The sequence below is a fragment of the Rousettus aegyptiacus genome, unplaced genomic scaffold (genome assembly GCF_014176215.1).
Source record: "Rousettus aegyptiacus isolate mRouAeg1 unplaced genomic scaffold, mRouAeg1.p scaffold_m13_p_9, whole genome shotgun sequence".
In the NCBI taxonomy this organism is placed as follows: Eukaryota; Metazoa; Chordata; class Mammalia; order Chiroptera; family Pteropodidae; genus Rousettus; species Rousettus aegyptiacus.
This window is the reverse complement of record NW_023416312.1, coordinates 4,059,529-4,075,091: the sequence shown is the minus strand read 5'-3', so window position 1 is coordinate 4,075,091 and position 15,563 is coordinate 4,059,529. Positions and strand designations below refer to the sequence as shown.

General features: G+C 40.0%; 1 protein-coding gene across 4 annotated transcripts; it reads left to right on the top strand.

Annotated features, from left to right (window-relative positions):
- Nucleotides 1–1,976: 1,976 nt before the first annotated feature.
- On the top strand, nucleotides 1,977–15,249 carry PIGA (phosphatidylinositol glycan anchor biosynthesis class A). 4 transcript variants are annotated; one of them, XM_016118999.2, is made up of 6 exons: nucleotides 1,977–2,178; nucleotides 4,324–5,100; nucleotides 9,213–9,345; nucleotides 10,110–10,242; nucleotides 10,403–10,609; nucleotides 12,912–15,249. In XM_016118999.2, the coding sequence occupies exons 2-6, from the start codon at nucleotides 4,386–4,388 to the stop codon at nucleotides 13,176–13,178; spliced, it is 1,455 nt and encodes a 484-aa protein (XP_015974485.1). In that variant the 5' UTR covers nucleotides 1,977–2,178; nucleotides 4,324–4,385; the 3' UTR covers nucleotides 13,179–15,249. The 4 variants fall into 4 exon arrangements, with proteins under 4 accessions (XP_015974485.1, XP_015974478.1, XP_015974493.1 ...); XM_016118992.2 differs by lacking the exon at nucleotides 1,977–2,178 and adding an exon at nucleotides 2,346–2,388; XM_016119007.2 differs by lacking the exon at nucleotides 1,977–2,178 and adding an exon at nucleotides 2,417–2,908.
- The last annotated feature ends 314 nt before the right edge of the window (nucleotides 15,250–15,563 follow it).

The following is a 15,563-nucleotide window of genomic DNA, read 5'->3' as shown; positions in this document are numbered from 1 at the left end:
TACCCACATGAGATTGTGAAGCGTGATTTATTTGCCTTTTAACGCTCAGTGCCTAGGTCAGAGACTGGAACGTGATGAATGTTCGATGTTTTCAGACTTTATTGGAACCCATAGACTTTGTTGGAACAGCCCGCAGTATTCTCAACCTCGTTCCCCAGAGAGACTCAGCAACAGTGTGCCTTTATGAATATTTATAAAGGTCAACCTATTCTACAGTATTTAAAACACAAAGACCCTTTCAAGAAAAATGAATCCCTTTATACTATTGGTAAAAGGTATAGAAAAGCTAAGAAAGATAAAAAGCTTTTAAAACACAGGGACTATATTTATTATTCCTTGTATTGCCCACACAGCCTTTTACAGAGTAGGCACTCAGTAAATGTTTGATAATAAAGGTAGAAAATATTTGTTCTGTTTTGAAAAAAGATCACAATCCTTTTGAAGGAGTATTGGCATCAAGATCTTAGAAGATTCATGGTAGAATTACACAAGTATGTCATGATCAGAACTATAGCAGTGGCAAGGCAGGGGCTCAAAAAATGAGGCTTAACCCTCGTTTATACCTTTCAGGATGTCTGTTCATACTCTTTGTCTTAAAACCTCTTGCAAAAATGAAAAGGAGACCAAAGCAATGTTGTACCTTCTGGTAGTGTTGGTGTTATCTGTGAAGCCAACTTTAAATTATTTAGCTTGAATAAGTATCCCTTTATTCCCTGATGCTTCAATATTAACACAGTGCAGAATATCTGTTCCTACTTGTGCCTTATTCATTAAGGTTAACTCATTAATACACTTCAAATCTTACAACCAAATGCTCTTTGAATTATATCGCTGCACTGTAATTTTTATAAGATTCACTGAAATATTTTCAATATATTATACAGTATGTGTCAGGGAATGTGTTGGTATTAGATTAAAAAATTCATCAATATAACTAAAACTTATTCACTGTCTATTACCAGGAACAGACCCTGTCTCAGCTTATTTACAGGCTGGGAAGGCAGACATTAAGCAAGCAAATATAATTGCCAGTTTTCAGAAAGAAGTCCATATAAGATTCCAAGAAGACACAAGTCTTTAAGGATCAGCTTGAGGAGGAAGGGGGATGGCAGTCAGGAAAACAACTTGAATATCACCTGGCAAATGATATACCAGTATATGACCGAAGTACTATCAAAATATGAAAGATGGAGAATTTAATTCTCTCGTTGTTTGGGGAGGGTATCAGAAAGGAGCTGAAATCTTCAGGGATGAACAGGGTTTCTACGGGCTTACAAGGGGTGCGGGTGACAATGTTCAGGAAGACATTTGTTCTCTAAAGTGTCTGTAGGGCAGGGCTGGGGAACTGCAAGCAAGTATCGACTGTGAGGGCTGGATCGGACCACTCCCACTGATTTATCATCCTCTTGGCAAAGCACCACCACAGCTAGTTGAACCAGTTCGAGCGGGAATTGATATATGAGGTCAGATCTCAATTTTTTTTCTCCAGAGAATAGAGTTGCCAGATAAAATAACAAAATGCCCAGTTAAATTTGAATTTCAGATAAATGACGAATCATGTTTTAGTAAAGTCCTTAATATTTGGGATATATATATGTGTGTGTGTGTGTGTGTATAATATTTATCTGATATTTAAAAATGTTTAAATTTGATTTGACTTTGTATTTGGGTATTTTCATTTGTTACATCACAGAACCCTGCCAGAGTGGTAAGAACCAGCATGGTTCGGTGGTGGCACAGGTAATCAGAAACAAAACGCCACCATAACCCCACCTTTCTGTGGCCTTCCCACCCAATTCTCTCCAATTGGAAGCCAGAGAGAACAGGCTTTCAGAAAAGAGACGCTGTAACTAGGCAACCAAGGTTCAAACCCACCCACTCTCCGGCAAGATCTAGGTTTAAAAGGGCGGTGCATTCTGGGAGATCATTTTCTAAATTCAGATTCGCCTTCAAAGGCCACCAGACTACAACTCCCACCAGCGCTAACGGGTCATCGCGAGGCACGCTGGGAGTCCTAGCTCTACTCTGCGGAGGGACCCTGGAAGGCAGCTTGTGTAACAAGAGACTAGGGCCGATTTTGAGAGATTCGCGACATGAGGAATTCATATAAAAGGTTAAACCGGCGATTAGTGCTTTCAATAGAGAGATAAGAAGTCTTCCGGAACAGCGTGGGCACAGGTACGTTCGAGCGCTGATGTTACATCCCGCGCTGAAGGTTGGGGACTGAACGTCGCTCCTGCACGTGATCCTGGCGCCTCTTTGTTATTGGCTGCTTCGGGGGCGTGGCGCTCGGGTGCGGCCGCCCCGGATTGGTGTTTCGGGGCCGCGGGGTGGGACTCTGGCCGCTGCCGCGGGAGGTCCGGACACTGGCGGCCATGGGACTCGCCGGTAAGCGCGCGTCTGACCTCCCAGCGCCGGCACTCTTAGCCCATTTCAGTGGGACTGGATCTTCCCCGTGGGAGTGTGGCCAGTCGTTAAGGGGGCGAAGCCGGCCCGGCTTGAGGCTCGGAAGTCGGAGGTGGAGGGTCTTCGGACCCGAGCGGGGCTGAGGATGCACTGGGGCGGACGCGCTGGAGCGGGCTCTGCGGGGACTGAGGCGGGCGGGGTGAAGGGCTCCGGGATTCCGGCCTCAGACCCCTGCCCACTCTCTTTTTCCTCCTTTTTGTGGCTGGCGAGACCCCGCCTGACCCCGGCGGGGTTGTTCCTTCCTTGGCACAGGCGCTCCCCAGTGTCCTCAATGAGTGAAGCCGGCGTAGTGCTTAGGGGTTGGATGGAAACTCTGTCTTCTTGATCCCAAGACCCCGCCAAGGCTCCTCGGGAACCTCTGTTGCTAACGACTGTCCAGAGACTCTTTGGACGTGGTCGAGATTTTACGGCTATCTTGCATTTGCCACTAAAGTGGCTGGAGGTGGGGGGGATCTTGGACAAATTGTTCAACTTGTCTGGCTTTTAATTTGTAGAATGAGAGGTTTTCGCTAGACCTTCCAGCCTCGCTATAGCTTTAAAATCTTAAGATTCCGTGATTGTGCCATTTGTCGAGCTTTTACGCCATAAAGACGTTCGGCATAGGAACCCGGTGGAAGTAGGCAGATCCCTCACAGAACTTTGCAGGTTGATGAAAAACTTTAAATGACTTCATTTGATGTCTTAACCCATTGTTTTCGTTATAATTTATCTTTTTAAGTGGAATGTCATTGGAAATTTGAGTTTAGGTGACAAACCAGTTAAGAAAATGTTAATGAAACCACTTAAAAGTACACAATTGGAGAATCTCTGTATTTGATAATGTTGAATCTTAATTAGTAAGTTCAGGTCAACAAACACTTATAGAGTATTTCTGAGAATATATTTAAGATATAGATGAATTCGTTGGAGATAATAGTTAAGACTTTGTACCTGCAGTTACTTTTATTTTCTGAGTTTGTGGGTGATGAACTTTTAGGATGGCTTTTCCCATTGTATAGTGAGTTTCTGGAGGCGTGGAAATCTCATTTGTAAATCTGAGGAAGGTTTTCAGTAGGTTTCCAAGACTTTAGCTTTAAAAGCCTAAGAATCTGTAATAGTACCGAATATCAAGGGGACATTTTGCACTGATAAGGATCTAGGAGCCCCCCTGAGATAAACATTTCCTACTTTAGATGTAGAAAGTGGCCCCAGATTTAGCCCATCTCTAGTTTAGTCTTTATCCTCAGACGCCAAACTGAAGAGAGGGACTCTTACGGCGGAAAGGCCTACATGACTGGAAGGAAGATTAAGAAAATGAAGGGAGCGGTTTGATTATCTCGGTCCTTGAATAAGGGAGGAGAAAATTGTGGATGTCTGCAGCATGTCCTGCCAGTGACACTTGAAAAAGCTGCTCTCCCAAAAGATGGCTTTAGCTCCAGAAATACTTTAGTGTAAACCACAAAGTTAACACTAGCAGAAGTTCATGTGGTTCACTGAATCAGTGGCTGAACTCTCAAGTGGGGTTGGCACACTTTTTCTGTGAAGAGCCCTATTTGTATTTATTGGAATGAACTGGTTTGTTAGCATGGCAAATGATTATATACTGTGGTGTAACAAAATTATTTTTGAAAATTATGTGCAGCAGTCTCTCTAAAGCAAAATGAAGATATAAGGACATTGCAGAATGTAGTTTTGTCATATGGCACATAGTAAATGCGAAGCAGGTAAATGTCAAAAGAGTAAATTCACGGTACGCTTTGCTTTATTAGGGCAAAGCCAACAAATTTACATTAACCTTTTAACAGTATTTATATCTGGATTTGAAATTCGGAATGTATTTTGTCTCTGAGCTGAGATCCTTTTTTCTCTCTTTTTCAGGTACTAGACAACACATATCTTAACTGGGTCGCTCTAAGGACTAATGCCCAAACCATCTCAGCATGGCCTACCGAGGAGGAGGCGGGCATGGCCATCCTCACTCAGCTGCGCTCAATGTTAGCCCCAGAAGTCTTCCCACATGTCGAACCCACACCCATTCGATATGCATGGTGTCGGACTTTTTCTACCCGAATATGGGAGGCGTGGAAAGCCACATTTACCAGCTCTCTCAGTGCCTGATTGAAAGAGGACACAAGGTCATAATTGTCACCCATGCTTACGGAAATCGAAAAGGCATCCGTTACCTCACTAATGGCCTCAAAGTCTATTACTTGCCTCTGAAAGTCATGTACAACCAATCTACAGCCACGACCCTATTTCACAGTCTGCCATTGCTCAGGTACATATTTGTTCGCGAGAGAGTCACGATAATCCACTCACATAGTTCCTTTTCTGCCATGGCCCACGATGCCCTCTTCCACGCCAAGACAATGGGGCTCCAGACAGTCTTCACGGACCATTCCCTTTTTGGATTTGCTGATGTCAGCTCGGTGCTTACAAACAAGCTTCTAACTGTGTCTCTTTGTGACACAAACCACATAATTTGTGTCTCTTATACTAGTAAGGAAAACACTGTGCTAAGAGCAGCACTGAATCCTGAAATAGTGTCCGTCATTCCTAATGCCGTAGACCCTACTGACTTCACTCCAGACCCATTTAGAAGGCATGATAGTATAATAACTATTGTTGTTGTCAGCAGACTTGTTTACAGAAAAGGTAATGAAATGATAGCTACAATTGCACTGCACAGATTTTTCTGTTGTAGAAATCTGTTGAATACTTGTATATGACGATTGTTTGGCTTTTTCTTTTGTTTTATGGTTTTATGACTCCTGCTTTAAATATAGCAAAGAAAGGTTGAATATTGTTTTCTACACCCAAAAAGAAATTTTTGAAACAGTAGTGAATGCTGCCCACCCTCCTCCAACCTTTGATGTCTAAATAGTTACTTAGAAAAAAAATAACTGGATGCCGTTTACTAGATCAGAGCTTTTTAAAAGTAACAACAGAGCTGCGCATGCAGTAAGAAGCTCAGGGCTGAGCCCACCAATTTCTGATTGCAAAAGTAATGTCTTTACAGATATTTTGAAAACTAAGAAAAGCACAAAGGTGAAAAAATCCGCTGTAATTGTACTCTTCAGGGATGACGGGAATGAATGTTTTAATTTATAGCTCTCCTGTCTTTTTTAATGCAATGAGCCTGTAAAAGACGTTATTGTTTCGTAGCTCACGTATTTCATTTAATCATAGATAAGCCTATAGTGATATACTGGCAGGTAAGTGATGAAAGAGATTCCATGGCCCAGAGTCTAGTCCTGGCTGTTTCATTGTGTGATCGAGGACAAGCTGTATAACATCTGAGTCTCAAATTTTTTCATTTGTGGAATGTGGGCCACAGTGGGAATCTTGTGAGAGTTCGGTGTTGGTTTCTGTAAAGTGCTTTAGCCCTGTTTGTACTTGCTAAACGTTCGCTGTTATCAAGGAGGATTTTCTTAGTGCTTCTGCAGCGCTTAATGGACACCGCAGTAGAATTCATAGAGCCTCATTTACTAAGTCCTAAACAGTCTGGTTATTCTAGACATAAATGGTCTTCTGGACGCTATTTGAAAACCTGTCCAGTAATCAAAATTAAAGTGGGGAATCATTAAAAAGGTAATATATAACCTCTCATTAAATAGTTGACTTCAACTCAAAATATCATTAACATGCGCTGAATTGCCCATAGTCTGATGTAGGCCTCCAGGCTTGAGCGTACTGGTCCACAGGTTTGAGCTGCATCATCTTACAGTTACCTTCAAAAAGCGTCATTTACAATTGCCAATTTGGGTTTCTTTTAAATGGGGTGAGAACCTAAAGGCGTATGAAGTAATGTGCTTCTGGATTTATCGTTTGTTTTTGATTTTATAACAGTGGTTAAGATACCCCCTACTTTGGCAAGAGTTTTTTTTTTTTTTTTTCGGTGACTTTCCTTTATTGAATTCTTCAAACTTCAGCTCATTTCAGAGAAATTCATTGTGTCAGTTTCTGTGCTATTTAATCAAATCACTTAATACAGTAACAAGTACAGCTGGCATCAGACTGACTTGTGGACAACGCAGCTGATTCCTGGTAAGCGTGGGGCTCAGCAGTGGGGTCAGAAGTGAAAGCCGAGTGTTAGCGAGCGGCCTGAAACCCACTTTGGCCATTGTAACGGAGACCTGAGGTCGATCGGGGCAGTCCACGTAGGCGAGGAAACTGCTACCGAACTGGGTTTTCTGAGGTAAAAGCAGTGATGTGCTTCCGTTCTTTAATCAAGATGTTCATCGACCAGCATTCTATATTCTGAATCTCTCAGGATATGGCTCTGTATTTGTTAAAACATGTGCTTAAATGTTTTTAAATCAAATAGTATACCTTTGTGAGACAGCCGGCTGAGAAAGCATGATGTACGTATGGTTGAGGATCGGAGCGAAAGTAGCTATTTGTACAATGATTAAACCTGTGCTTCATTAATTATGGTATTTTCACCAGCTGAGCTAAACACCCGCCGGGCGAAGGCACGGCCTTTCCTGTTCCCTGTTCAGTAATTTAACGAATATTTATTGGTCCCTCTCCCTATGCCAAAAAGTAACATTCTGAGAAGGAACAGTCACATGTGTAGCCCCAAAGTGAGTAGTTATATAATGATCCATTAACGAATTAATTTCCTTAGGAGGTGTTCATTTGGACCAGGTATCAAAGGCCCACTGGAACGGATTAAGTGAGAGAGAGGATAAATCACAATTCTTATCCTCCAGTTTTCCTGGCTGGTTTCTTCCCTCTCCTCTCGAGCCTGTTTGCCCAGGGTTTTACCGCGCCCCTGTGCGTGTGCAGGCACGCCCACCTTGCGTGTGGTAATGACAACTTAACATTTATATTCTGCAGTTCATAAAGCCTGTGCATGGTACACTACCTCACTTGGCCCTCCCAACACCTGTAGGGTAGATGTTTTCTGCATGTAACAAAGAAACTGAGTCTCAGAGAGGGTAAGTAACTCACCCAGGTCACACAGTAAGTAACAGATAACAAACGTGAGTTCAGCTCTTTTTGAGTTAAGGTCTCCGTTTCCCTCCACCATTACCCTAGGTAGCGATTCAGAAGATTCTTTTAAAATATTGTTAGCTTTAAAAGCAGTTCGAGTCAGGAATTTTCCTTGTCCATTTTGTGTGACTTCGTGGAGATGTAGTCCTTTTGTACATTCCATTGTGTTAGACCCTTCTTAGAGGCACTTGAACATTTTTTATTGTGGGGGGAAAAGCCCTTTAGTTTTAGAATAATATTATAGATAATTGACAATATTCATCAGTTCCATTTCTTCTAAAGTACTTGTCAGGATTAAATGACATACTAAATTTAAAGTATATTACCTGAAAAAATAAAATATATTGTCTGATATAGTAAGCACTTAGTAGATGTTAGCTATCATCAGCAATTATGACGATTATTCTATACGTGTTGTTTTTTATTTGAAGAATAGGTTCTTAACCTTTGTATTAGAAGGGAGAAAGAGGAGAAGGGAAAGAAATGAAACGAAGGAAATATAGGAGGCTAAATGTTAAAAGTTAAGCCATGTTCTCGTTTATCTAAAAATCCACTCGATGGATTTGGTAATAGACTTGAAACATAGCTAAAATTTTAATGAGAAGCCTTTATAATTCAGAAAAGTTGCATGTGAATGTAAGTTTGCTGATGCAATCATTTTGAAAATACTAGCAAAGTTTACTTAATAAATCCTATTTTGAATTAGTTAATAAAAATGACCCTGTATATATTATATCTCCCACCATGATTTTTATAATTGATTTGGGGAAGATCATTAGAAGTGTGATTCGTGTGTGTGTGTGTGTGTGTGTGTGTGCACGCGCACATTTTTAAATAAACTTAAGCAACTGGCTTATTTTAGATTTTACTTTGTTTACAATCTGTAATTGTTAATAAGTAAAATTCCCAAATAGTGTCAACATTGCTGTCACTTTTGATAGCTACTTTCAGATTAGTAGGGCATGTTTTATTTTATTGCTTTATATTACCTGAGGTTATATTTACATATTATAAGGAAAGTATTTCATTAAAAAACGGAACAAAGATTCATCCTTTTATTCGGTGGGCAGTCGAGGTCCTTCCGCCTTTGCTTTAGGGGAAGTGGGCTATAGCGGGTTTGGATGGACTATTTTAAAAAATTTTCGCAATACCACAGTATTTACTGCGAAATCCTCTGTGCAGATTGCATTCTGCACAGAGTGGAGGCAGCAGTTACACTTTGTGGTTTAGCCCTTCTCTATGGCAGGGAATGGAATTATAGGGTAATAGAAATTAATAGATGAAAGAGACCTTGGACTTTACGTACATAGGTCTCTTCATTTTCTGTATTAGGAAACTCCTGTGGTCAGAGAGCTTCCTCATTAAAAGGCTGGGACAAGACCTGCATCTCCAGTCAGCTGTCCTGCTCTGTAGAAAACTTTAACTCAAACGTTAGCTACCTCATACTGTTTTTAGAAGTGAGCAATGCATCAACACAAGTGAAAAGAATATTATGTTAAAATGAAACAGAACAGTCCTCGTATCGGCTGTGTGGAAATTAAGGGGTGTCAATGTGTTCAATGTGTATATCTTCAAGAACGCAACTCTTGTGGAGGCCCTTTGGCAGTTTGTGAACGAATCCACTTGCCCAGGAAAGGTTTAAGAGAATTCGTTTCTCTACTTAAGGAGGGCATAGCTAATACTTTTCAAAGTGAGATTCTCAGTAGTTCTGATGAATTTAAGCTTAAATATTAATATCTCTAACATTCAACTTTATTTTCTATTTTCAGGGACCGATTTGCTTAGTGGTATAATACCTGAACTTTGTCAGAAATACCCAGATTTAAATTTCATAATTGGAGGAGAGGGACCAAAGAGAATCATTTTGGAAGAAGTACGGGAAAGATACCAGCTGCATGACAGGTATTGATGGATTCCATATTGTCTCGGGTAAAATATCAGTTATCTGTATTCGGTTTTGGCTACATGCCTGCATTAAATGGGCTGCTGCTTCTGCATGTGCTTGATGTAAAAATGTAATGCAGGGCCTGTTTAAAAACATAAAATGGGGAACCATAGTTAAAGAATTCACAATATTATCATTATTATTATTATTATTATTTTTGAAGCGCAATAGTATTTGACTTTACAGGGCGTGATCAGAGTCACCCTGGAAAGCACAAAAAACCAACCACTTTGATTGGAAGTGTTTGTGAATTTTCAAGCCATACTAAGTTGTAATTTAAATAGCATCGCCCAGATCATGTCACTTGCTCTGTATATGCAGATGGGAACATTTCTCTTCCTCGGTTACGTAGATAGCATGCCAGGTGTCTGCCTGTGGAGCATCAGTTTAAAAGGGGCATCTTCTTGTTTAGAAATGACACTGTAACATATGCTCATCAAAGTATTAATATTTTCATTAAATGCAAACTAATTTTGGAAAAGATGAAATTTGCTGTGTGTGACGAAAATTAGGAATATGTTAGCCGTGTGGGTTTTAACCAGCTTTATAAGACCATTTCTTTTAGATCAGAGTTTGAGTTTGGCAGTCTTAATCTTTTGAAGTGGAAAACATTCGAGCCAGTAAGAATCTAAGTATAATATGAATAGCACACTTGGCTTATAATTTATATTTCTTTTCCAGAGTGATTTTCACTTCTTTCTTTTCTCATTTCAAAAATCAGAGTACGTCTCTTGGGAGCCTTAGAACACAAGGATGTTAGAAATGTCTTAGTCCAAGGACATATTTTTCTTAATACTTCCCTTACCGAAGCATTCTGCATGGCAATTGTGGAGGCAGCCAGTTGTGGTTTACAGGTAAGAAGTTTTGAGGGCTTACACTGTTGGGGTTTCTGTACTTGTAGTTCGAAAACTAGTTAGACACATTCTGTCATAATTTTTTTACATCGGTTTTGATTCTTTTCCTGAGATACAAATTACGCTGGATTGTATGTTTTTTTTTTTTTTTTTCCTGTAGGTTGTAAGTACCAGGGTTGGTGGGATTCCTGAAGTCCTTCCAGAAAATCTTATTATTTTATGTGAGCCTTCTGTAAAATCTTTGTGCGAGGGATTGGAAAAAGCTATTTCCCAACTGAAGTCAGGAACATTGCCGGCCCCAGAAAATGTCCATAACATAGTGAAGACTTTCTACACCTGGAGGAATGTTGCCGAGAGAACTGAAAAAGTATGTCACGTGAGAAGAAAGGGGTATTTTAAGACCGTGTGAATTCCTGATTGATGTATACGTTTCCTCTTTCTTCCACAGGTTTACCATTTCTGCCCTATTAAATTTATGAAGTCTCTTCCCAATGTTAATTAAACTAATGGATTGCTTTTGGTGTATGCTAGACTTCAAGTTTCTAGTCTTAGACATTTCCTTGAGGCTGTTTATAATTCTAAAGCATAGAGGTCTTTTAAAAAATATATGGTTTTATTTGGCCCGATTACGGCAACTTTTTTAACTTGTACATTTTTCATTCAGGCTGCTTCCTAAAACTCTTGCATCCCTTTTGCCAACTACAATGATTTTCTACAGGAAAAGGATGTTTGCATTTTTGGGCTGCTGGAAAACATAAGTTAGAATAGCTCTCAACTATAAGGCTTTCTTACTTGGTTTAAATTGTAAATGCCTATACAAAAGGGAAGCCATATTTGAATATGAGTGCAAAAATTGTCACATACATTTTCCATTGAAATAGGAGATCTTCGAGTTAACAGTTTTGACTGAAATGTCCCTGAGACACTCTCCCTTTCTAGAAGTTTTGCAGTATCTCTGCCCATATGAAATAACCGCCCTTTTCCTGGTCTTCTTCCGGAAGTGAGAACGAAGCAGTGATTAAGCACACGTCAGAGCCGCCTGGTAGGCTTTGCAGGATCTGTTCATTCCTTCTTTGTGTCCCGCCGCCTCTCCAGCCGCTCCCTCGGTGCTAACATGACCCTTTAGGAGCCGAGGTGGAATTTGGGGATGGTTGGCAGGGATACTGGCTTAGACTGATTTTTTCTGCGGTCCTCCTCCACTCTGCTTAAGAACCACAGCTCTGTAGGTTGTGACTTCACCTTGACCGACACTATGTAAACTCAGAAATCTGAGTGCTGTAGATAATAAGTTTGGGGCAGAGAACTCTGGTGACGGCTCGTCAGCATATGTTAAAGGAGCTAATTAGGATTTTTTTAACCACAAATTTTCTTTTGGTTTCACTTAAAGTAATAGTTAAAATCTGTATTTTTTTTTCTATTCTATGGTGATTTATAGTATACGTTCAGGAAAAAGTTAATCCCTGTTCGTAATGGATTGTCATGCCTTTATTCTGTTTATAGTAGTAAATTACTTTGTCACTTAAGAGAAGAAAGTAATCGACCTAGAAATAAAGGTGGACACACAGGTCAGTTTCTAGTCGCTCTTTTAATTCTACACAGAATGTCCACACAGGACATTTTGATTCCTTTCAACTCCTCCTCCTTAGTTTAATGGTGCTGTTTAGAAAATTGAACCTGCCTCAGCATAATTCCCAGTATAATTCTGATTCAGAGACATTCCAGATGGCCTCAAGGTGGACAAGCTGGATGAAAAACCCTGTATCTTTCAAAGGCCAGTGGCCTATAGAACTGGCATGTGCACTCGAGTTCAAGAGAAGATGGTTTACAGATCTGATATGTGAGAATGAGCACAAGTAATGCTCAGTTTAAATGCACTTTAAAAAATTAATGCTAAAAAAAAAATTAATGGTGGTCCATGTTATGTGTTCAAAATAAAAATGTTTAAAGAGCTTTATTTTTCTTTTTTTAATATTTCCGAGTCTAGTGCTTAGCAGTGCTTTAAAAAGCAAGCCACCTACTACCAATTCTTAGTGATAAACTTTGTTTTCTTTGCTAGTATTTGACCTGTACCATCAAGTAAGGGTTCCCTATCTCTTTCTTCTCCTTTTATTTGGAATCCATGAAATGTTTCTGTACATTCCCAGCCTCCGTGCTCAGTGGCACGGCTTCCCGTGGCTGTGGGAAGAAGAGATGCCCTGTACCCAGAAAGAACCCCGGTAGATTGTCACGCTCTGCTTGCAGCTGATGTCGGCCAGATAGCAAGAGGGGAGAGCTCAGCCAGGTCAAGGAGTCTTAGGAGGCCAGTCCTGCTTCAGGGAGTCACTGCAGAAGTAAATGCGACCTCAAACAGAGGTGATGCGAAGAATGGTCTCAGCTTCTCAGGACTTTAGAATTCTCAAGTTGGTTAAAATTGCTGGTGATCACTAGGGGACAGGAGCCGTGGCATATTCGTCTCTGTATTGCACGGTGTTGAGCCCGGCGTTTTGTCCAGAATAAAGCGCTGCCTGAGCGTTGAATCAAAAGGCAGTAATTCCTGTAATGAATTTCGTTAGCCACAGCTTTCCGATGACAACAACAAAATGTAAGCGACTTCTGTTCACATCCAGAAAACATTCCTGGTCATCGTTTATCGTGGGTCAGAGTGCTCATTATCCGCCTCTCTCCGCCAGGTGTACGACCGTGTGGCAGGAGAAGCTGTGTTGCCGATGGACAGACGACTGGACAGACTCATCTCTCACTGTGGCCCGGTGACAGGCTGCATCTTCGCTTTGTTGGCCGTGTTCAACTTCCTCTTCCTCATGTTCTTGAGATGGATGACTCCGGACTCTTTCATTGACGTCGCAATGGATGCCACGGGGCCAAAGGGTGCCTGGACTTATCCTCACCCTTACGGTAGAAAACAGGGTGACAATAACGAGGTGTCTCAAGTCAGGTAGAAGAAAGCCTGCATTGGAAGATTTTCAATATTTGTAATAGTTCTATTAAGACTATTGACTACAACCTTGCTCTTTTTCCGTTTTTTTTTTTTTTTTAAAGTTAGTTTAGTAAGTTATGCTACCTCTATATCATTCAATGTTTTATTTTGAGCAAAGATAAAAAACTTATGCAATTCCTGAGTGTAGAAACTCCTTGCACTTATTTAAAATTTAGGAGAGAACATTTAAGCCACTCAGGTATGACAGTTTTCAGACTACTGAAATTCCTCTAACAGACATGTTTTCACACATTATATTTTGGGAGCTTTGGGTGCTGAAGGGCCAAATGTTTTCTGGACATTTGTTTTTGGCCAACTTTAAATGTTCTACCATTAACTAGATAGTCACCAGATGTTTACAAGTTTTCTTTAGGGAAATGCAACAACTCTATGAACTCTTTTAAGTCATGTTCTTAACACATTTATTAGACGTTTAAGTCATATTTTTGAACACTTATAGGATATGCTCAGTATTGCGTATAATCAGCAGGTTTCTTGAGTAAAAAGGTCCATCTGTTACCAGCATGTTTTAAGCAGCTACTATGTGTAGAATATTGAACTAGATACTTCCTGCCGTGAAGGACCAGGGCACATTCGCTGTTTATCACCCGAATGGCTCACTTTATTGTAGTCACAGTTGACATGAAATGGTGAAATATCCAACATGCCAAAAATGCTCAGGCTTCTGATGCCAGGGAAATAATTGCTGGCGTGCTCCGAGTATCTCTTCAGTTCCGTTGTATGCATTCTCCTGGGTAGAGCCTCCATCTTCAGTTGCGTTGATGCAAATGCTTTTTGCTTTTTTAGTTACTAGGGACCGATATCACTGTTGATGAGAGTGCAGAGAGAAACCCTCCACATCTTTCAGTGTATAATTTAGCCCTCTGTAAATGCCTTCATGTTTTCCAAGCAGAATGTGTGAGGTGTGCCATCTCAAACTCAGCTGCTACCCTGTACCTTTGAGAAAAGTCACTTCCCCTTCACTTGTGGCCTAGCCGATGCCTGATAAGTATTGTCAGTGTGCAAAAGTCTTTATTCCAGAATGTTTAATTTATAGTGAATTGAGTGTGAACATTTTAGGAACACAAGTCTCTTTGTTAATGGGTGTGTTGTTAGCTGTACTTGTTGTTGCCCAGAGCCATGGGTTTTTAAACCCCCAATTATCCACATGGTGTGTCTTATTATTAAACTCCTTAGAATACGTTTTTCTGATGAAGGATGGAAAAAAAAAGAATGAGGCACACGTGGATGCACTAGGTAGAGTCTGGCAGTATTGTGATTCTGTACAGGATTTTTTTTAAATGAAAATATTTACAAAACTTTTTGAAAAATATCTTAACATTGCCTATTAACCAGTTGCCACCGATATATAAGAAATGTATTTGTGTTTCTTACTGAAACACAAATGGAAGAGTGCAGTTTTGAAAATTTAGAAGTTAGGGGTTCTCTAAGGAAAAGCAGACTGACCCAAAACATTAGATCTTATTGGGATTTTTATGCAAAGAAACTGACATATAAATATGGAATAAACAGTGCCAATATTCGTGATAAAGCGAGAACTGTAACATTTGGTTTTATTTATTCAGCAGTTTTTATAGGCATACTACTGTTTTTTCTTAGATTTTTTTTGTTTCTTGGCATTTTTTCTAAATTGTCATTTAATTATTAAATTGTCATTTTTTTTGGATGGAGATAAGACTTAAAGTTTTTGCATGTAAAATGTGTAACTTGCAAATTATTTTCCTTTTTTTTTTTTTTTAACAAATAGAAGTAAATTTGCTTGTTCTAGTAAATGTTAATTTTCAGGTTTCCCAGATACCTTAATCGTAACAATCAGTGTTGCACTGGCCAATATGTGCAAACATATTGTTCTACTCTGTTACTTAACGTTTATTTGAAAATGAACTTGCGGTTATGAAGAATTTATGAAAAATGTATTTCTTTTGATGTTACAAAAAGTAGCACGTGTAAAACGGTTTTATGAAAACATGCTGCGTGTCCAAAAAATAAAGACCAAAATGACGTTTTGACAATTTTCTGAGTCTGTCTTTTGTTGTGAACAGCGCTCCCCGTACCTCCCTCCCTCACATGCTCTCTTTTTTTTTTTTCAGTGCAATTGGATGTGTTGCGTGGTCTCTTAGTAAAACGGGAAATATCCTGGTGATGAATTCCTCTGTCCTCTTTTCTTTCTAGAAGACATTCTCTCTTTTACTCATAGAATAGTAAGTTCAATTGTGCGTTTGTTTCTCAATCCAAACAAGTCCTGGTTTTGTACTGTGCTAGAATGACTGCATGAGATAAGTGAATATGTCTGTTAACTGTTGTGTATGTGAACTATGGGATTATG

Excerpts from the sequence above, each read along its gene's own strand:
- PIGA (XM_016118999.2), top strand. The coding sequence starts at position 4,386 with ATGGCCTACCGAGGAGGAGGCGGGCATGGCCATCCTCACTCAGCTGCG. Across the intron at positions 9,346-10,109 it reads AGATACCAGCTGCATGACAG|AGTACGTCTCTTGGGAGCCT; the intron begins GTATTGATGGAT and ends TTCAAAAATCAG. Across the intron at positions 10,610-12,911 it reads TTGCCGAGAGAACTGAAAAA|GTGTACGACCGTGTGGCAGG; the intron begins GTATGTCACGTG and ends TCTCTCCGCCAG.